Source organism: Neophocaena asiaeorientalis, unplaced genomic scaffold, assembly GCF_003031525.2.
Source record: "Neophocaena asiaeorientalis asiaeorientalis breed wild unplaced genomic scaffold, Neophocaena_asiaeorientalis_V1.1 scaffold373, whole genome shotgun sequence".
NCBI lineage: Eukaryota > Metazoa > Chordata > Mammalia > Artiodactyla > Phocoenidae > Neophocaena > Neophocaena asiaeorientalis.
Window position 1 is genome coordinate 89,502 of NW_020172993.1, and position 22,749 is coordinate 112,250.

General features: G+C 41.3%; 1 protein-coding gene across 1 annotated transcript in view; it reads left to right on the top strand.

The window, feature by feature from the left end:
• SLC26A4 (solute carrier family 26 member 4) overlaps window positions 1–4,622 on the top strand; it is a 48,316-nt gene extending 43,694 nt beyond the window's left edge. The window contains exons 19-20 of the mRNA XM_024742252.1: window positions 2,214–2,297; window positions 4,599–4,622. Of these exons, the coding sequence (XP_024598020.1) occupies window positions 2,214–2,297; window positions 4,599–4,622 (108 nt within the window). The remainder of the gene's footprint in view (window positions 1–2,213; window positions 2,298–4,598) is intronic.
• Window positions 4,623–22,749: the final 18,127 nt, after the last annotated feature.

Sequence of the window (22,749 nt, forward strand, 5' to 3'; positions counted from 1 at the left end):
GTACTATAATGTGTGGGTTTACTAATAAAAGTAGGCATTAGCCGTAGTGACTTTTTAGAATATAGTCACCGAATCTTTGATCTTCTGTGATTTGTGTATAAAATGCAATTTAGGGCTTTCCTGGTGGTGCAGTGGTTAAGAATCCGCCTGCCAATGAAAGGGACATGGGTTCGAGCCCTGGCCTGGGAAGATTCCACATGTCACGGAGCAACTAAGCCCATGCGCCGCAACTACTGAGCCTGTGCTCTAAAGCCTGCGAGCCACAACTACTGAGCCTGCGTGCCACAACTACTGAAACTCACCCGCCTAGCGCCCATGCTCCACAACAAGAGAAGCCACCACAATGAGAAGCCTGCCCACCGCAACGAAGTGTAGCCCACATTTGCCGCAACTAGAGGAAGCCCGTGCGCAGCAAGGAAGACCCAATGCAGCCAAAAATAAATTAAAAAATTTTTAAATGCCATTTAAATTCTCAGCAGTCTGGAAACTCTTGATTATCTATATCTGTATCTATATCTATATCTATATATATATATATTTTTTGGCTGCACTGCACGGCTTGCAGGATCTTAGTTCCCTGACCAGGGATCAAACCCGTGGCCCCTGCAGTGGAAGTGTGGAGTTCTAACCACTGGACCACCAGGGAATTCCCTAGCAGTGTCTTTAAATAGGATCCGTTAGGTCGTAAGTGATTTTTGAAAAAGAAAAGAAAAAAAAAAAATGAAAGCCATGAATCAGCCCAGAGTTTATTCCTCACAAAACAGGATAGACCCCGATTTTCCACAGGCCTCCTTATTTTGTCATTTCTCCTGTAAAATACCCAGGAGAGTTGAGCATTCTGATGTGGGTCATTGGGCTGGACCTACTGCCTGGTACAAGAACCTCATCTCTCATGGACCTTCTCACTGTGAATTTGGGAAACTAAAACAAATGCCTATAAAAATAATAGCAATAATAATTATTCTGGTGACACAGACAACTATATTTTATTTTTTTTATTTATTTATTTTTTTTGCGGTACGCGGGCCTCTCACTGTTGTGGCCTCTCCCATTGCGGAGCACAGGCTCCGGACGCGCAGGCTCAGCGGCCATGGCTCACGGGCCCAGCCGCTCCACGGCATGTGGGATCTTCCCGGACCGGGGCACGAACCCGTGTGCCCTGCATCAGCAGGCGGACTCTCAACCACTGCACCACCAGGGAAGCCCGACAACTATATTTTAAATTGCTTTCCCTTTTTTCTAAGAATGGGATAAGCAGATTCTTACTGTAGATTGGAAGTTAATATTTGAAGTGAAACTAATTTGGAAAACAATAATACATTATGCTTTTTATCTATTGTTAGTGGAAAGATTGTTCTGCTTAATGCTGCTAGAGAATATACTAGTCCTAAATACCAGGATGTGGATCCTAAATACAAAAAAAAAAAAAAAAAAAGGCGCTACATGCAAGATGCTCAGCTTTGAAAACTCATAAACCTTTTAAAAAAAAATCTAACTTAAAGTTCCTAACTCACAAGTAACAACAAGATCATATAACAAGAACTGGGTTATTTATTTGTGAGATTAAAAGTAGCTAAAAAGCCCTCTGAAATGTCACTCTTGCCTTGATACACATTTAGAGTGGCTTTGGGAATACCCTTTATGCATAAGACAAAGTCTAGATTGTTACTGGTTTCCTCTGTGTGGAAGATTAAATTACAACCTACGGCTAAAAAGCAGAACTTTCCTGAACAGCTACTTGGTTCATAGATGTTGGTTTCCATCTCCAATAACATTAATTCCCATCCAATTCAACTTGAGACTGTTTATGGCCATCACTCAGGAGCCCTTCACTGGGCATTCATTGCATGCTCAATGCTGTACCCAGTGCGCTTCGCTTGGCCATTGAAAGAAAACTGCTATTGACTGCTGAATCATTTAGGCAGACAGGATGACTTGTTAAGAGGCATACACTTCAGAGGTTGGGGAAGAAAGCTGCAAAGGAGGTTAGACAATGAAGAACTATACTAGTTCACACTTGAATGTGAAAAAAATGGTATAGGGAGAATTCTAAGTGGGAAGTATAAAAGGACAAGAAAGTGGAAAAGGATTTTGAAGTATGTAGATTATAAATGAGAGGCACCAGCAAAGCTTCAAATCGTTTTCAGTGAGGTATCAGGTGGGTTAATGCTATTACACCTCCAATAAACATTCCCCGTGTTCTCTTTGTCAAGATCACCCTCATCCAAGACTGTAAAGATCCTCTTGAATTAATGGAAGCAGAGCTGATTGAAGAAGGACTTGACGTCCAAGATGAGGTATGATCGTTATGTTCATTCCAAGAAAATAATTTGGATTAAATAGAATAATACTTGTAGTATTAAAACTATTTGATAAAAACTATTCAGGGAAAAGAATTTTTTAGAAGTACCAAGAGGATGGCTTGATAAAAAGGGGAAAATGGGAAACAAGTGTTCTCCCTTGAAGACATAGTACCTGAGGGGACCTTTTGTCCCAGGCATACAGGCGTGATCAGCAACTGGAAGCAGACAACACATTGGTCCTGATTTTATACCTAAGCCTCCGCATACCTTCTTTTCCAGAGACCCAAGGCCAGTGAGATAGGAGAAAGGTGAATGGAGGAAATTTTTAAACCAGGAGTTTCATAAGCTTCAGAAATAGAATGTGAGCAGTAGGAACCTCATGACTTTTCTTCATCTGACTGATGACAGCTTTAAAAAGAGACGGATTCTGTGTATTTCTGTTGCCATTGGGGCATCAGACTCTTTTAGGAAACTTGACTGAAACTTACAGTATCTGACCGAACTTTGTGGCTCCGTCACTCAGTGAAATTGGACCAACAAAAGAAGATCAAAGAATTTTAAAGTTGAAAGATGTCTAGAAGTCAGTTAGCCCCACATTCTCGGCCATGCAGAAATCTCTCCTACCCCATCCTTAAGGATGTTGTCTCAGCTTTCGTGTGAACATTTCTAGACATTGCCAACTAGCAGCAAAGGGAGTTTGCTACATAGTTGAAGTCTCCAAGTGTTAGCTGTGCTTACAAACTGGATTCACCCTTTCTCTAATAATCATCCAGTGGACTGAGGTCCTTTTGGTTGCCTTCTCTGCACAGTCCTTAAATATTTGAGAGCAGCTTTCATGTTTCCAACAGGCTCTATCCTGGGAGAGACTCCTCCAGTTCCCTTTACTCTTCCTCATAGACATGAAATTTGTTAATCCTTCCCTGGTCAAGAAGGGGACATAAAACCCCAGATGGGGTCAGCTATGACCTACCTTGATTTCATCAAGATATTTACATTACTGCAACTTAAGAATGGGTTTATTTTCATAATAACTACATCAAAATCTTTGCTTTTACTGAGCAGGGGTCAACTAAAGACTTGGGCATTTTCACATGAACTGTGGTCTAGCTGGGCTCCCCATTTATATTTATATAATTGGTTTTGGCCCTAATGCAGAACTACACATTCTTCTGCTAGATTACAGCTTCCTGGTTCCAGTTTATTGACATTGTTTTGAATATTAAATCTATCATCCAGCATATTAACTATGTAACCCCACTGGGTGTCATATGCAAATCTGGATAAGCAGGACTTGTTTGCTGTATTCCAGGTCCTGATAAAAATGTTGAAAAGAATAACACTCAAACCCCAATGATAAAATCAGGCAGTGAGGATGACAGGCAGAGAAGATTTTTGTGGAAGAAATACACTAAGTAGAGTGAAAATCAGGGGTTCCACATTTTAGCCCATCAGCTTGGTGAGGCCAGGAATTTCATTACTGAGCTGTGAAGTCCTTCCAGCTTTAGTAGTTTATGACTATGGATATAGGGCCAACTGAGTTGAGTGAAAGCTCATATATCAAAACTGGAACTTAAGAAGTTGCCACACTATATAGAAGGTTTTTGTTTTTTTTTTGCGGTACGCGGGCTTCTCACTGTTGTGGCCTCTCCCGCTGCGGAGCACAGGCTCCGGACGCGCAGGCTCAGCGGCCATGGCGCACGGGCCCAGCCGCTCCACGGCATGTGGGATCCTCCCGGACCAGGGAACGAACCCGTGTCCCCTGCATCGGCAGGCGGACTCTCAACCACTGCGCCACCAGGGAAGCCCTAGAAGTATTTTTGATGTCACATAAAAGCATCATTCAGGTAGGGTTCCTGTAGATAGGGAAGCAGTTAGAGTGGTTTTCAGGTCCTGGGCTTTAGAACAAACAGACTTGAGTGCTGGCCCTGATTCTGCAACTTACCAGCTGGGTAGCTTAGGGCAATTTACTTATCCTGTCTTCATTTTAGTTTCTTCCTGTAAAATAGAAATAATAATACCTCACAGAGTTGCGACCATTAACGGGTACATGTGCAGGAATAAAACAGTGTCTTGTACATAGTAACTACTCAAGAAATAGTAATTATTGTTTTTAAAATACATCCAATTAAAGTATGATGAGGTACAAAATTAAGTTTTTACTCTACTTTTATTGTGATGCTATACACCTAAGTAAATGTAAGCAACCAACACTACACAAACATATTTGCAAAAAAGTTAAGGTAGACGTAAGGAGAATTCAGTTGCATCAACACTGTTTCCCCTTTGCCTCCACAGGCTATGCGAAGACTTGCTTCCTGAAACTGGGCTCAGGAGGTGGCTCTAAGCAAGGACTGCAAGGCAAATTTTACCCACCACGTAATTCTATGCAAATATTTTCTGCATTGACTATTTTCTTCAAACTTGAAACACTCATTCTTTTCCATTAGATTTTTTAAAATCTTTGATTTTTTTTTAACCTCTTAACCACTGAAAGAAAAGCACTAAGATTGTTTCTAGGCTTTATTTATAAAATGAGTAGCTTACTTCTAAATTGTGCAAAATGGTGAAGAAAAAAACTTAGCAATGTCCAGGATCTGAGGATATTATGCTGCTGTTCTCCACGACAGATCTGCTGACAATGTTCATGTGGGTACACGTGTACCTCTGTGCAGCTGGGGCAAGTGTCACCCAACACAGGCTCTGTGGGCAGGCAGGTGAGGCAGGAATGATTATCCTATAGAAAAATCTATTTCTGACTGACCTTGATACCTATGAGCTAAACTGATCACAGTGAGTAAAGGTTGAAATATAATTATTAATGTACTTAACAATAAATGCCTTTAAAAACTCCCTTTGGTAAATGCATCAAAAAAAGATTTTAAGAATGCAAATTTGGTTAGTACTTAGTAATGTAGTGTTACTATATGTGACCAGATATGTAACCAGAGTTCAGAATAAAGGAAATGGTTCACTTAAAAGCTATAGAATTGGGCTGATACATTTTAGAAACACTGACTCAGAGAAGTGAAGTGATAAGATTACTGTGGTTTATAGAAATCACTTTTTGATATAATAATCAAGGATCACAAATAAGATGTAGTAAAACATATGGCACTATCTTTAGTTGAAAAATGCAGTTTTAACTTATCTTAGTTTATAGAAATGGTCATTGTGTAGAGTATATTTAAGTATGGTCTATTTAAAATCTAACATAAAATTTGTGTTATTTTGAACAAAAAATCAATTTTGTTTATAAGACCATGGTGATTAAAACAAGTTTATGTTTTACTTTAAAAATTTAGCATTATGTGAAGTGATCTTTAACTGAATTCTAAATACCTTCCAAAAAACATCTAAAAAGTGAACTGCTTATATATATATGTATATATATACACATGTATATATATACATATATATACTGATTGAGACAAAACATTCTAAATGAACTCAATATCAAAGGAAAAATGTTCGTTTGGAATACACACATTGAAAGTATATGTTTTTAAAAATCCATATGTTAAGCCCCAAAATATTTTTTACTTAACCTTTTCTGAGTGCCAACAATTTTCTAGGCATTGTATATAATATTTAGGCTTTGGTCCTGTGGACTAGTCCCGTGTATTTCACGCTGGAGTGAATGAAGTTGTACTTCTAGAGAAAAATACTCAGGTCCTCAACTGAGGCAATGTCTTAAGTTGACAGAGAATGATATCGCACCTTTGGCACAGATGTGTGAAATTCCCAAATGTGTTTGGCTGTCTAAAGGCAGCATGTCTTATCTCTGTTTTTCTTCTTAAATACTATCAGAAATAAAGTCTCTATCTACTTCTGCAGGAATATCATTAGTGATCATATCAAATTGGTTGACTAAAAGCATTATTTTCCTCCCTCCATCCCCATACTACATACCAGAATTTCAGTGAGTTGCAGTGGATTGTGATGTTATAATAGTCTTTTATGCTCATGGGTTATACTGTCTTTAATAGATGTAGAACAGATTTCTCCCTATGTTTGGTACAGCATAACCAGGATTATAATGTTATCTCATTTTTATAGTAATACCTGCCTATAATGGCAACAAATCATATCTCTAAAGAGTGAATATAATAGTCTTGCAGAAAATGGATGAATACCTCTGTTCAATAGAGGAAATACGCACTGCTCTTTTCTTTTTTTTAATTAGTTGAAGGAAATATCAAAGTTACATTTTAAAGGCTAGAGTTTTGTAAAATCTTGGGTCCATTTGTGGCTGTATAAGACTACAGTCTTTGACTTGTTTCCCGAGCACACTCTAGTAATACTTTCTCTTTCCTGCATTTTGTGAATAGTAAACAGACTTCTAATTCTATATTGTCAATGGAAATTTTACTTGAAATTAAAGCTTTTGTTATGTTTTTAACCTTGAGGATAAAATTCCACTATTGTATATGAAAAGTGAAAAAAATCAAATCATGTACACTTGGAAATATTTGCACATATTTTTTATGAAAAGTAATGTTGCCTTTTAAGCTATTCTGATGTGTCGCTTCCGAACAAACTATTAAATTTTAAAAAAAAGCTAAATTTAAGTGTTCCAGTACTTTTTTTTTAAATTGGGGTATAGTTGATTTACAGTGTTATATTAGTTTCATGTATATCATATAGTGATTCAAAATTTTTATAGATTATACTCCTTTTAAAGTTATTATAAAATATTGGTTATATTCCCTGTGCTGTACAATATATCCTTGTAGCTTACTTATTTTACTGTATTTATTACTTTTTTTATAATGATACCTTTCTTTCTTATTTATTTATTTATTTTTGGCTGCATTGGGTCGTTGTTGCTGCACACAGGCTTTCTGTAGTTGAGGCCAGCAGGGGCTGCTCTTCGGTGTAGTGTGCAGGCTTCTCATTGTCATGTCTTCTCTTGTTGTGGAGCACGGGCTCTAGGCGTGTGGGCTTCAGTAGTTGTGGCACGCAGGCTCAGTAGTTGTGGCTCGTGGGCTCTAAAGCACAGGCTCAGTAGTTGTGCTGTATGGGCTTAGTTGCTCCGCAGCACTTGGGATCTTCCCAGACCAGGGCTCGAACCTGTGTCCCCTGCATTGGCAGGAGGATTCTTGACCACTGCGCCACCAGGGAAGTCCGCTTATTTATTTTATACATAGTAGTTTGTACCTCTTAAATCCCTGCCCGCATCTTGCCCCTCCCCCCTACCCTTTCCCTACTGGTAACCACTAGTTTGTTCTCTGTATCTGTGAGTCTGTTTCTGTTTTGTTATATTTGTTTTATTTTGTATATTCCACATATAAGTGATAACATACAGTTTTTGTGTTTCTCTGACTTATTTCACTAAGCATAATATCCACCAGGTCCATCCATGTTGTTGCAAATGGCAAAATGTCATTCTTCTCTATGGCTGAGTAGTACTCCATTTTATATGTGTGTGTGTGTGTGTGTGTATGTGTGTGTATACACACATACCACATCTTTATCCATTCATCTGTTGATGGACAGGTTGCTTCCACATCTTGGCTATTATAAATAATGCTGCTGTGAACACTGGGGTGCATGTTATCTTTTCAAATTAGTGTTTTCACTTTCTTGGGATATATATTCAGTAGTGGGATTGCTGAATCATATGGTAGTTCTAATTTTAGTTTTTTGAGTAGCCTCCATAATGCTTTCCACAGTGGCTGCACCAATTTGCATTCCCACCAATAGTGTAAGAGGCTTCTCTTTTCTCCACGTCTTCACCAACATTTGTTATTTGTGGTCTTTTTGATGATAGCCATTCTGACAGGTGTGAGGTGATATCTCATGGTGGTTCTGATTTGCAATTTTCTGATGACTTAACGATGTTGAGCATCTTTCCATGTGCCTGTTGGCTATCTGTATGTCTTCTTTAGAAAAATGTCTATTCAGTTCTTCTGCCTATTTTTTGATTGGGTTGTTTGTTTGATATTGAGTTGTATGAGCTGTTTATATATTTCAAATAATAACTGCTTATTGGTCACATCATTTGCAAATATATTCTCCCATTCAGTAGGTTGTCTTTTCATTTTGTTGATGGTTTCATGTGCTGTGCAGTGTGTCAGTAGTCTTTATTAGTCGTCATTCTGATGTATTCTTCAGAGCTGTACTTCCATTTCTGTGTAATTTCTTTTTGAAAAGACTTATTCGTGCAATAAACAATGTTACTCACAAATATCTCCATTCAATCTTTTTTTTTTTTTTTTTGCGGTACGCGGGGCTCTCACTGTTGTGGCCTCTCCCGTTGCGGAGCACAGGCTCCGGACGCACAGGCTCAGCGGCCATGGCTCACGGGCCCAGCCGCTCCGCGGGATGGAAGATCTTCCTGGACCGGGGCACGAACCCGCGTCCCCCGCACCGGCAGGCGGACTCTCAACCACTGCGCCACCAGGGAAGCCCTCCATTCAATCTTGTAATTTTACCCAAATATTTCCAGCTTATTTTGTGCAACGATTTTCATTATTTTAAGCAAACTTTTCTTTCTGGTACAACATACACATCAAAATGATACAAAGTATAGTGTACTGCATGAAGAATTTTCACAAAACAAGCACACCAGTGTAGCCAGCACCCAGATCAACAAGCAGAAAATAACCAGCATCCCAGACGCCCTCTCATGCTCCCTTCCATTAATAGCCCCAATGGACAATTACTGTGCTGATTTCTAACACTTGTTCTTTGAACTTTGTATAAATGGAATCAAAATGGAAAGATTTCTATCAAAGTAGGAAGATTATTTCTCTTTTTTCCCTTTCTCTTTTGTGTCTGTCTCCTTTCACTCAGTATTACAAATGTAAGATTCATCCATGTTATTGCATATTGCAATCATTCATTAATTCTCACTGTTATATGGTATTCCATTGTCTGAATTTACCACCAGTTATTTATCCATCCTACTGTTTATGGATATTTGGGTTGTTTCCAGTTTTCAGCTTTCATGAATAGTGCTGCTATGAACATTCTTGTTATTTATTTATTAATTTGGTAAACATATGCACACAATTCTGTGAAGTATATACCTAAGAGCAGAGTTGCTGGGTCATATACATATGTTCTGTTTCAGTAGACACTGCAGTAGATAACTAGCATCTACGGCAGAATTTTTTCCAAAGCGATTGTACCAACTCATACTTCTATCAGTTGTGAGTTAGCGTTCTAGTTGCTACACATTTTTGTCAACACTTGGTTTGTGTATCTTTTTCATCTAAGCTGTTCTTGTGGGTGTGTAGTAGTATCATACTATGGTTTTAATTTGCATTTCTCTGATGACTAAAGAAGTTGAACATCTCAGATGTTTATTGTCATTTAACATTTAAATATCCTCTTTAGTGAGTCATGGGCCCAGATCATTGGCCTCTTTTTCTTTCCTGGCCATCTGCCTTTTTCTAATTGCCTTGTAAGAGTTTATGTAGTAAGGATACAAATCCTTTTTGAAAAATGTACTGTAAATATCTTATTCTGTGGATTGCCTTTTCACCCTTAATCGTGATGACTTTTGATCGAGAGAAGTTCTTAATTTCAATGTAGTTCCTGTAGTTCCATTTATCACCTTTTACCTTAATGGTTAGATTTTTTTTTTTTTTTTGGTGTCTAGTTAAAGAAATTGTGCCTCCCCAAGATAACGAAGATATTTTCCTGTGTTTTCTTCTAAAAACTTTAATTCTCACATTTAGATATACAGTATATTTGAAGTCAATTTTTATATATGCTGTGACACAAGGAGTAAAGATACATTTTTTTGTTTCCAAACGAATATCCCATTGACCCAGCAACTTTCATTGAAAATACCGTATCTGGTGGTCCAGTGGGTAAGACCCCAAGCTCCCAGTGCTGGAGGCCCAGGTTCGATCCCTGGTCAGGGAACTAGATCCCGCATGCATGCTGCAACTAAGAAGTCCGCAGGCTGCAACTAAAAGATCCTGCGTGCTGCAACTAAGACCCAGTACAGCCAAAATAAATAAATAAATAAATATTAAGATAAAGAGAAAATACCATCCTTTCCCCTTCTTTGATGCAATGTAACCTTTATCATAAATCAGCTAACTCTATATGCTTGTGTCTGTTTCTAGACTCTGTTCCATTGGTCTATTTTTCTGCCCTTGTACCGATACTTTACTGTCTTAATTACTATAGTTTTTAGTAACTCTAGATATTTGGAAGTGTAATTCTTCCAGTTTGTTCTTTTCCTACTATATTTATGCTTAGCCCTCTGCATTCCCATTTACATTTTAGAAGAGCCTATCAATTTGTAACAATTATTATTCTTAATATATTTTCTAGAATTAGCAAAAATTTTCATCAGGAAAGGACCGATGACCCTGAAAAAATTAAATTTAAAAAATTAAATGAAATATATGCTGAAACTCACAAAATTAATCATGATTATGCCTTATTAGATGATACAAAATACGAAAGCAACATGATTTTTGTGTTTGTTTTCTTTTTTAATTAGAGAGAAATACAGATTTCAACTCATGTGCTTCATAAACTTACATGGTGGGACTCCTGGGTTGAGGTCAAGTTGTGTTTAGTTGGAACTGAGATGTGTGCAGGCACTGCCACTGATGGGCCAGGCTAAAGAGAAGTCTGTGTAATGACTGAGGAGCTTCTTGGGATAGAGACATTTATTCCAAAGCAAGAAGGAGCAGACTTAAAGAGCTGACCCAGTAACAAGGCTGAGTTGGTGGACAGGGTGACTGGTGTAATATAGTGTCTGTCATTCTGGGGTATGTTCTAGAGACAGATCCATGAACTCATGTTTGGGTCCTATGAAGAAATGAAGCTGCAAAAATATAATCCAAAAGAGCTGCTTTACTGAAACCCCTATAAAAGGATGGGGCCCATGAAATGCTCTTGACGACCATTATAAACAATATAATTTCCAAGGCAGAGGAAGGCATTCTGCCCTGGTCTCCACGCACACCTACAGCTCTGGAGAATGCATGGAGGATAGCAGTCCTTGGTAGGACTGACTTGCTCATGAACACATTTCAGGTCCTCATTGGAACTTCCAGAAATATTTGAGGGGTCTTTTATTTGGGGCTTAGGCCTGTATGAACAGAGGAGATGACAGTCAGTAAATTATGGCTCTTTTCAATTTGCATCAGGCTGGGTTCCTGAAGAAAGTTTGGTTTCATTTAGAATAGAAAGCCCTTGTCATGCAAACAATATAACAAAAACCACATGAATTTTAATCATACAAACTTCGGTTCCATAAAAAAGCCAAATAAAGACAAATAGCCAGAAGGAATGGGAGAGAGAGAAAAATAAAAAGTGATGAGGGGGGAGGAAAAGAGGGCCAAAGAGGGGAAAGAGAAAGAAAAAGAACCACGATGAGGAAAATGGCATCAGGGAAGGGAGAGAAATAAGAAAGGGGAAATTAACTGAAGAAAGAGAAAGAAAAGGAAGGTTAAAATAAAAGGTGGAGAGAGGAAGAGACAGGACATCAGGGAAAAGTAGAAAGGAAAGATGAGGGAGAGAATTTAGTAGTGAAAAAAGAAAATTCAAATAAAGGATTGACTTCAATACAATCATATCATTTGAGAACTCAGAGAATTTAGCAGCGCTCCCTCTCCCACACATCACGCCAACCCCTGAGTTCTTGGTCCCCCTTACCTGGCTATATTTTTTTCCTCCATAATAGTTATCAGTCCACCTAATGCAATTTATCTCCTCTCCCTACTTCCTCCCTTATGCTAGAACATAAGCTCCACCAGGGTAGGGATCTTTGTTTTATTCCTGGACAGATTCCAAGCACTAGAGGATTGAAGAGTGCCAGGCCCACAGAAGGTGCTTAATACTGTTGGAAGACTGAATCACGATGCAGTGATGCTAAATAAGGCCGCCATGGTTTGAGCATAGCAGTCATCTGAGTATTCAAGACATTCAGAGTTCCCTGGGCTTTCCAGCCTTTTCCTATGGCCTACACAACTGCCTATCTGCCTGCTCTCCCTACTCGTCTCCAGAAAAACAGCTGGGGATTTGCTAGGATACTCACAGAGCTCTAAGGAGCTGAAGGCTCTTCTAGACTCTGTACTAATTTTGAATCTGCTGAGGTAGCCCACTTCATCCCTTTCTTCAGGAATATCTTTGGGCCTAGACACAGGGGAACTGTTTTTGTATAAGATCCTGCCCCAGTGCACTGTTTTAGACCAAGTGCTCCAGTATTCTGAATCCCTCCCCATTACACTTAAAAAAACAAAAAACCATTTTATTTTGAAATGATCATAGATTCACAAAATGTACAATAAGGTTCCCATGTACCCTTCGCCCAGCCTCCCCCAATGTCAGCATCTTACACAACTACAGAACAATTCAGAACCCAGGAAATTGGCATTGGTACAAACCATAGAGCCTATTCACATGTCACCACTCATTTGTGTGTGTGTGTGAGTGTGTGTGTGTGTGTGTGTGTGTGTTCTATGCAATTTTATCCCAAGTATAGATTCATGTAAACACCATCACAATCAAGATGCATGGCTAGGGCTTCCCTGGTGGCGCAGTGGTTGAGAGTCCACCTGCCGATGCAGAGGACATGGGTTCGTGCCCTGGTCCAGGAAGATCCCACATGCCGCAGAGCGGCTGGGCCCGTGAGCCATGGCCGCTGGGCCTGTGCGTCCGGAGCCTGTGCTCCGCAACGGGAGAGGCCATAGCAGTGAGAGGCCCCCGTACCGCAAAAAAAAAAAAAAAAAAAAGATGCATGGCTATACCATCACCACAAGACTCCTGAGGGCCCTTTTTAAAAAGCATGCCAAGTGCAGATACACCTCTCCATATCACACCACTCCCAGGCTCATTAAGACTGAACAAAGACATTCTGAGTTGGAGGAACACCTCTGATATTACACTTCCTGTGGCCAGGATAAGTTGACCACCTAATATTCCATTTTAGAATGTGGTTGCAATTTTCTCCATTTAAAAAATTTTTATTTATTTATCTTTGGCTGCATTGCTACGTGCAGTCTTTCTCTTGTTGTGGTGAGCGGGGGCTGCTCTTTGTTGCAGTGCACAGGCTTCTCATTGCGGTGGCTTCCCTTGTTGCGGAACACAGGTTCTAGGCGCACAGGCTTCAGTAGTTGTGGCACGTGGGCTCAGTAGTTGTGGCTCATGGGCTCTAGAGCACAGGCTCAGTAGTTGTGGCGCATGGGCTTAGTTGCTTCGTGACATGTGGGATCTTCCCAGACCAGGGCTCGAATCCTTGTCCCCTGCATTGGCAGGCGGATTCTTAACCACTGCGCCACCAAGGAAGTCCCCAATTTTCTCCATTTTTACTCATTACTATCCCAGTCATGGAGGAGCTCTAGGCCATACAGCAGGAGCATCTAAAGATCACCCTTTGGATGTAAAAGGATGATACAGGTCCTTGACCAACCAATGCTACAAGTTGGTGGAGACTCTTAAGGATGGAGACCAGGTATGGCTCTTGCCCTAGTCAGTTCAGGCTGCTAAGAAGAGGTGGCTTAAACAAATAAAACATTTATTTCTATTTATTTCTTATAGTTCGGGAGGCTAAAAGTCTGAGATCAGTGTGCCAGCACGGTCAACGAATGCCCCCTTCTGGTTTATAGAAGGCACTCAGAGGGTTTTCTTCCTGCTGAATCCTCACATAGCTAGCTCTCTACTTGGAAGGCACTAATCCCATTGTGAGGGCTCTACTCCCTTGACCTAATTACCTCCCAAAGGCCCCACCCTTCAGATACCATCACTTTGGGATTATGGTTTTCAACATCTGAATTTGGGGGAGGGACACATTCAGTTCATTGCTGCACCCCTCACGGCACCTGTGAACTAGGTGGCATTGCTATACACCTGAGGATGGGTCCTGATCTCTGCGTGTTAATTAGTCAACCCTACTCCTTCCAGGTGAGTTCACTTCTGAGCTCATCAACTGGTGGTGAGTGTAGCATGTCAGGATCCTTTAACCCATTCCCCCAAGCTTATACCGTATACAAAAGGAGCCCTGGGCATCCTTCTATTCCCTGGCACAGAAGTATTCAGGTGAATAGGAGCAGTCTGGACCAGTAGAACACGCTTGTGCACCCGTGACTTTTCTCCGGTAAGCTCCCCATCAAGTGGGTAAGGGAAGGAAGCGGTGAGAAATGAGGCTGGTAGGTGGGCTGGGACCAGATTACAAGGGGCCTTGTACACCACATTAAGGAGGGTGGATTTTATCCTCTACTCTGGTAAGAGATAAAGACAAAATGGCTGGGTTACATTATCTAGTTAATCCAATCAGCTGACCTGGAAACCTAGAAATCAATTCAGAAGGTAAAATTAAAGTAGAGATGAATGAAGCTTTTGTTGTTTGGTTTCCAAGGACGGAGTAACAGGTGATAAATTAGCTTTTGTGATTTAGAAATAAAAAGCTTGTTCTATGGATGTAATTTTTATTTCCTTAGTTTATTCTTTTAAGACAATTCCAGTATTCTATTATCTCTAATGATATGAGGCATTACGTTTATGATTAGGAAGATATGTGCTATATAAAACACGTAAGGTAGAAGTAGATACTGATTTGATATCGTGGAGTCCATGTTCCCTTATAAACATGTTGCTGTTTCTATGTGGGAGTCGCTGTCTTTTCTGGTTTTACCTCCTCGTTTAAAAAACAGAACTTGCGGGCCCCAAACCAAAGGAGGAAGTGATTGCTTAATATTTCTGTTCAAACCAGTTATTAAATGTCTGTGACAAAATACGAGGCCTGGCAAACAAGTCCTCTGTGCTTGCTGTAACCTCCTCCCAATGAACTGAAGGCTTCCAAGCTGCGGGGGTGAAGCCTGCTCTCCTCCGTCCTCACCGCCTCTCCTCCGCACTGGGTGGTTTGCCTAACCAGAGACACAGCCGGCCACGTGGTGTGAGGACGCTCAGGATAAAGACCTACACTCGGGAGAAGCAACATGGAGGCCAGATCTGCCTGCTTAGAAGAGCTGAGGCTACTTTCTCTTTTTAGTTTCAGCTACCTTTATTTTCTTCAGGGCACTAGATTTTCCATCAGCTCCTTGTTCATCAAGTGCCTTTCCTGTGACAGGCACGTAACTAGAAGCTGGGTATACAGTCAGCGGTCAACAAAACAGAGCCCATCTCTATTCTCCTGGGACTTAAGAGTCTAATGTGGGAGATGGTCGGTAAACAAGCCAACATCCCAGAAAATACAGGTTGACTACTCTACTTGTGGTAGAGGCTTGGAGGTGACCAAGGGCCTTCTGTCACGGAGGATGACTGGGTGGGAACGCTGTGTGTCTCTCCGAGACAGGGATGCTTCAGGAAGGAATTAGCAAGCACAGACCTGGGGGAAAATTGTCCAAGCGGAGGGAACAGGTAGGGAAAAGCCCCAAGGCAGGATTGATCTCAGCTGGGAAGTGGTCATTTGAGACAAAAAGAAGATCAGCAGGTTGGAGGAGGCTGCTGATGCAGGATCCTAAACACTCGAGAGTTTGTACCTGGAAGGCACTGACAGGCTTTAAACTGGGAAAGATATGGCCAGTTTTGTGTTTTTGGGAGACTTGTTTGTTTCCCTGTGCGGAGAGTATCTCTCTAGGAATACCCAGGATCTGGTCATCTTGGCTGCCTACAGGAAGAGGAAGTGGGAGTGGGTGGGAGGCAAGGGCGGGAGGAAGAAGTTCTGTAGACCCTTTATTCACTTCTGATTCTGAACGTATTATATATACTCTAAGACTGGACGCAGGAACAGGGAGAAAGCTACTGCAGATGTCTAGGACAAATCTGAGACAGACATACAAAAATCTGGTGACCAGACTGTGGGAGCGAGGAAGAGGGAGGAATTAAGATGACCTGTTTTTGGATTTTGGATTGAGCCACTAAGTAGATGGTGATGATAACAAATTAGGGAGAGTTGAAGATGGACAGTTTTGGGGCAGTGGCAGCTCCTGAATTTCTAATTAGAAGAGGCTTAGGGGTGGCCAGCTGGTTGGAAGTAGTGACTGGAAGAGATTTGTCTTAAATAGTGAATCTGCATAGCATTTTTTTATATCAGTCAGGATATGTCTGTTTATACCTAGTAACCTAAGATACACACACGCACACACACCTGAGAACTAAAAAAAAAGAGAAGAAAAGAAAAAAGGCAAAACTTCAGGAACTTGTATAACAAACTTTTTTCTTTTTTGTTCTCTTTCCTTCTTGTTCAGTTTGCTGGATGTCCAAATGACCCTCTGGGCAATATTCATCCACGAGATGGCTCAGCATTCCAGGCTGCTTTGATCTTAGGCATCTTTATCTCGACAAATGATAACCTGAAAACAAAGAAGGAAAAAAAAACACAGCAAGGAGAATTGTACACCTAATCTTAAATATTTCCACCTGGAAGCAATACGTGTAATCTTCACTCATATTTCAGTGGCCAATGTAAGAGCCAAAGCTAAATCTACCTTCAAGGAGGTGGATAAATATAATCCTCTTATATAAATAAATAAGATCTCTAGGAAAGGAAGGAGGGCTAGAAGTACTGGTGAGTCTAGTAAAGCTTACTATGATATCTTAACTAAGAATGAAAACACTTCAAAAATCTGTATCAAAGATTGGGGGTGGAGGTTAGGAGGAGAGGTAGAACGTGGGCCATCAGTGAGCATCCACCACCCTCCACACCCCCTACCCCCTGTTTAGTGCTGTGTTTTGTGTGTGGAGAAGAATACCACACATTCAAGAATCCCATTTCTGGACACATTAAATCAAAAATGCCTCTATCCAAGTGGAAGCGTCAAATAAGCAGCTGAATCAGAAGGTCGGAGGACAGGTCTGGGCTACATCTATGATTTGGGAAATTAAAATATATAAACCTGCAGTTGGATATGAGAGTGTGAAGTCCACGAGAGTGGTCTAGGCTGGTGTGGCTGGGCATGAGAATGTCTAAGGAAGATGGAGAAAGGATGACTGGGAGACAGTTGTGGACAGAACCTTGCTGATGACGAAAATTACAGGGGGGTCTGGAAAGGAGACAAAAGAATCAGAGAGGAAGGGGGAGAATCAAGAGTGACTGTTACGGGCTTCCCTGGTGGCGCAGTGGTTGAGAGTCCGCCTGCCGATGCAGGGACACAGGTTCGTGTCCCGGTCCGGGAAGATCCCAGTGACTGTTAAAATTAAGGGAAAAAAGCTTTAAAATGTCTGCATTTCTGCTCTTATCAAAGCAAACCCCTCCACTTGCATGATGGATCCCCACCCCTTCTGCACCTCAATTCCTCTCTATACTGAATTGATTCTGTTAGCACTTAAACATGCTCCAGTGACATCTCCCTTCTGATAAAACAAGGCCCACCTCTTCCAACCTCCTCTCTAGCCACTGTCATATCACAAAGCTCTAGGTACATGGCTCTCCTTTTAGTCCTTCAACATTCCAAGTTCTTCGGTGCCTTTGCACTTACTCTTCCCTCTGCCTGGAGGCTTTCCCCCAGCTTCTTCTAAAGGTTAACTCTTTTTCATCTTTTAAGTTTCAACTTAAATGGCATCTTCTCAAAGAGGCCTTCTGTGACCACACTGTGTAAAGCAGTTCTCCCAGTGCCATAGGTGCTTGTCTTAGTGTTTGGGCTGCTATAACAAAAATGCCATAAACGCTGTGACTTATAAACAACGCACATTCATTTCTCACAGTTTTGGAAGCTGGGAAGTCAAAGATCATGTCTCTGGCAGATTCACTGTCTGGTGAGGGCTCACTTCCTGGTTCACAGAAGGTGCCTTTTCACTGTGTCGTTACATGGAGGAAGGGGCAAGGGAAGTCTTTTATAAGGGCACGAATTCTATTCACAAGGGTACCACCCTAAGACCTAATTACGTCCCAAAGGTCCCACCTCCTAATAATACCACCTTGGGGATAAGGATTTTAACACGTGGATTTGATGGCGGGTTGTGGGGTGGAGGAGGACACACATGGATGATGACACACACGAGCATTCAGACCATAGTAGTGCTTTATATATCACATTGCCCTGCTCTATTTCCCTCATAGTATTTACAGTTCTCTGAAATTATTGTTTGTTTACATGTATACTGTGAGTTTCATCCCACTAGAAAGCAAGTTACAAGGGGATATAAAGAAATCTTTGTTGGGGGAGGGGGTGTGGGTTGGGAGCATAAGGAGTGGTCATTTCTTCCTAAGGTATCACGTTTTCAGCAATTTTAAGATACTGTGTTGATAGGAGGGTTGTTAATAATATGATGAAAATAACATTTGAGCAAGCAGTCTGATATTCAGATTGAGAGGTAAAGAAGAGAAGTGAGTCAAAGGTTGGCACCTTTATAAGAGTTTGCTATCCCACCAATCCAAGTAGTGGGGCTCACCACCACCAGGCCCCGGGCCAGATAACTCTGGTGGATGTTATAACATGGCTACACTCTTGAGACAGGGTCTCATCTAGCTATACGTCACAGTGCTTGGAACAGTGTCAAACGTATAGCAGGTGCTCAATAATTATTAGATAAATGTTAACTGCTGCAAACACTGCAGCCAGCTTCATTATATCAGTGCTGAAAACCACCCAATGATTTTATTTTGTTTTATTTTATGTATTTATGTGGCTGTGCTGGGTCTTAGTCGCAGCATGAGGGATCTTTGTTTCAGCATGCGGGCTCCTTTAGTTGCGCCATGTGGGATCTAGTTCCCTGACCAGGGACTGAACCCGGGTCCCCTGCGTTGGGAGCACAGAGTCTTAACCACTGGACCACCAGGGAAGTCCTCACCCGATGATTTTGACATGAGGAACTTCACTGGTAACCTGCGTGCGGGCATTTGCAGTTGGGTGTTAGCAAAATGGCCCGACTGCAGGGAGGGAATAGAGAGAGAAGAGAGGAAGTGGAGGAAGCCAGAGAGACTGCTCTTTCTAGAAGTTTCGCAGCAAAGGGAAGAAAGAAGAGGACAGCAACTACAAGGTGCTAAATGAAGAGAGAGTTTTGTTTTGTTTCAACAGGTAGAGACTTGAACATTTGTTTTTTTAATATGTCTAGAGAATACAGCCAGTAATGAAAGAAGAATTGAAGCTGTATGAAAGGGAACACTTAACTGATGGTGTGTGGACAAGAGAAGATTTAACATACAAAGAATTCCCTTTCCTCCTGGGTAGAAATCAGGTAAAGATGGGTTGGAAGTGGGGTTCAGGAAGCTGAAGGAGTGGCAACTATTTTCTTTCTAAACAGAAAGCTCAGAAATTGACTTCCCAAACTGCTTTTTTCCATTTCTCCTCTTCACCAATTTAATTCTGTTCCCCATTTGTTTATGTCTTCTCTTAACTTTTACCCAGTTACGCTTTGTCAGCTCCACCTGTTCTGGATCCGCCTACAGCCCCTAGATCTTCAGCTGGTTTAGTATATCACCATGGCCAGTCTTCTGGGATTGCCCTGCTCCTTGATACCCAAACAACAAAACATTCCATCCTAAGGAAGTACAGGGATTCCGGGCTTTTCTCCGATTTCTCTAAGTATTAATGAGGATTCCCACTGAGGGCTTTCATATATCACAATCTTTATCACCTTACTTCCGTAACTCAGTTCCAACTGGGATAATAATTCAGCCCAGAGATGGACACAAACCTCTCTCTTAATTCCCTAAGATATAACAAAGATATTTTAAACAAGATTTCATTTGAGGCTTAGGGATAACAGAAAGGAATAAGAAAGAAAAGTAAGAAAGTTTTGTAACTCAAATGTCCAGCCCATTTTGTTCTTGTTCTACCTTGAGATCATATTCACAGATGTCAGAAAAGCACACCTAATTGCAAAAGCACTGATGATATTCCTTATCACATAGAAAAACTCGCTAAAACCTCCAACTGAACTCTTTCACACTTCCAACCAAGTTTTTGTGCCTTTGTCAGAGGTCTGTTCCCTACAAAAGTTTCCTCCCCAGGCACACAAAAACATCCGGCCTACAGCAGGGTCTTTCTCCAAACCACACCCTACTCAGCCTAACAAAAGCTGGAGAAACAGATTTCTGCAAAACAAAAGCCCCAGGTGCTAGCCAAACTGACCAAGTAACACACCAGCACTCCAGGATACAGAATAGGAAGGTTTCTCTATTCCTCTGCTAATCCCGTGTCAGAATCTCCTGGAGTCTGAGAATCAAAAACCAGAACATGTTTGACTTGTAACTATTTGGGACAAATGCTTTAGTAATTATTATGGATCAACTGCTTGGTTTTGGGGCCACAATATGTTTATATCTATATATACACATTGCCTTATTACCATGACAGTTTTATTTCTGGCTCTTCGTAGGACTTCCAAACTTTTGATGAAGACAGTATATATGTGGGAGATTTTATTTACCTGCGGCTAGTGCCACCTAGTGGACATCATCTCTGAAAGAGCTTTGAGTCTAGGATTTTAATCTACCCGGCAAAGGTGGTGATGAAGATGAAGATGGCTGACATTCATTACGTGCTTATTATTTGTCAGGCATGGTATTAGATGTGATGCTCATCTATTTAAATTCATTGGCTAATTTAACCTCGAAAACAAAACTAAAAGGTGGAAACAGCTGTTCCCATTTTGCAGACTATGGAAACTGAGACAAGGAAAGCTTAAGTGAATTGCCTAAGGCTGCTCAGGAAATAAATTCCAGAGTCCACGTGTTAACATACTGGGAGGCGAGCGGATGTTGATGGTGTGATTTAGCACCTGGGAGATGACTGAAGAAGACACCTAGTGACAGGTTCCAAGGAAGCATCTCAGCTAACCCCTGGGGCAATATGAAGAGGCCAAAGAAATGTTCTGCACTGGACACTGGGCAGACAGGATTCATTCTGAACTCCTCTGGTGCCCGAGGCAAGAACACAGGTGGACCAGGCCATCATTTTTATTGCCTTTTGTTGCAAGAGAGAAACAAATATTCACAATAAATGGGATAGCTAAAGTAGGGTAAAGACTGAAACTTTCCCTCCCCCAACAACTAATCAGAAAGCTCAGACTCTACCCTACCACCTGGAGTCTTTTTTTTCCTGATGAAGTAAGATTATATCACTCTCTAGTCTCTCAATGAGAAGTTCAGTGCACTTCTCAACTCATTTCAGCATCAGGTCTGGTCTATAGTCCAGAGTCTCATCTAAGTATCATCTAAATCATATATAGGTGAAACTAGGTAGGATTCTTCCCGGGGCAAAATTCCTCTCCAGCTGTAAAAACAAACAAGTGCTTCCAAAATAAATCGCGGGACAGGTATAGGATAGACATTCCCATTCCAAAAGGGAGAAATAGTTAAGAAGGAAGGGATGACAGCTTCCAAGTAGGTCCAAAACTCCACAGGCAAATTCCATTAGATCTTAAGGCTGGAGAACGACCTTCTTTGGTTTGATGCTCTGCCCTCCAGGCTCAGTGAGGTGGCAGTGTCAGGCCCACAGCTCAGCGGGGCAGCCCTGCCCACATAGCTCTCTGTGAGGGCCCTGTCCATGCAGCTCTGCTGAGCAGCAGTCCTGCCCTTTGAAACCAAGGTGGAGGCAGCCTTGCCCCCTTGCTCAGCCTTGCCTGTGTGCTCTGGACCTGTTGTGGGAGCAGCAGCCTTCATGGCCTCCGAAGTCACCTTAGGGGTCCTTCTTCTATTTTCTTGAAGGATAGCACATATATTCTAAGCCACATAGCTCTATGGTCCCATCCTTTGAAATCCAAGAAGGCCGAGAGCCTTCCTTCATTCCTTGCCACCGTCTCTATCCCCTTTAGTTCAAACTGGCAGTGTCTCTGCTGTATAATCCCATCTCTCTGCCTGGCTTCTGCTGAGATGGATTAAGTCCGTAAATCTCTTTATCAAATGGTTGTTCAGCCATAGCCTTAGTGTTCTCTTCAGAACAAGCTTTTTCATTTTTTGCTGTATGGATAGGCTGAAGATTTTCCAAATCTTCAAGTTCTGGCTCCTTTTTGCTTAACAATTCCTTCTTCAATTCATCTCTCTCCTTTTGCATTTTAGTATATGCAGTCAGGAAGAACGAAGCTGCCTCTTCAACAGTTTGCTTAGAAATCTCCTTAGCTAAATATCCATTTTGTCACTTGCAAGTTCTACCTTCCACAAAACACTAAAACACAGTGCAGCCAAGTTCTTTACCACTTTATAATAAGGACTGCCTTTCCTCCAGTAAACATGTTCCTGCAATAACGTTCTTCATTTCTCTTAATGTCTATATGTCTAGTATGTACCTCAAAACTCTCTCAGCCTCTTCCAATTACCCACTTCCAAAGCCACTTCCACATATTTAGGTATTTGTTACAGCAACACCCCACTTCTTGGTACCAAACTCTGTATTAGTCATCTTGGGCCACCATAGCAAAATACCATAGATGGGGTGGCTTAAACAACAGAAATTTATTTCCTCGCAGTTCTGGAAGCTGAAACTCTGAGATCAGTGTGCCAGCTTGGTTGGGTTCTGGTGAGTGCTCTCTTCCTGGTTGCCTTCTTGCAGTGTGCTCACATGGTCTTTCCTTGGTGTATGCATGTGAAAAGAGA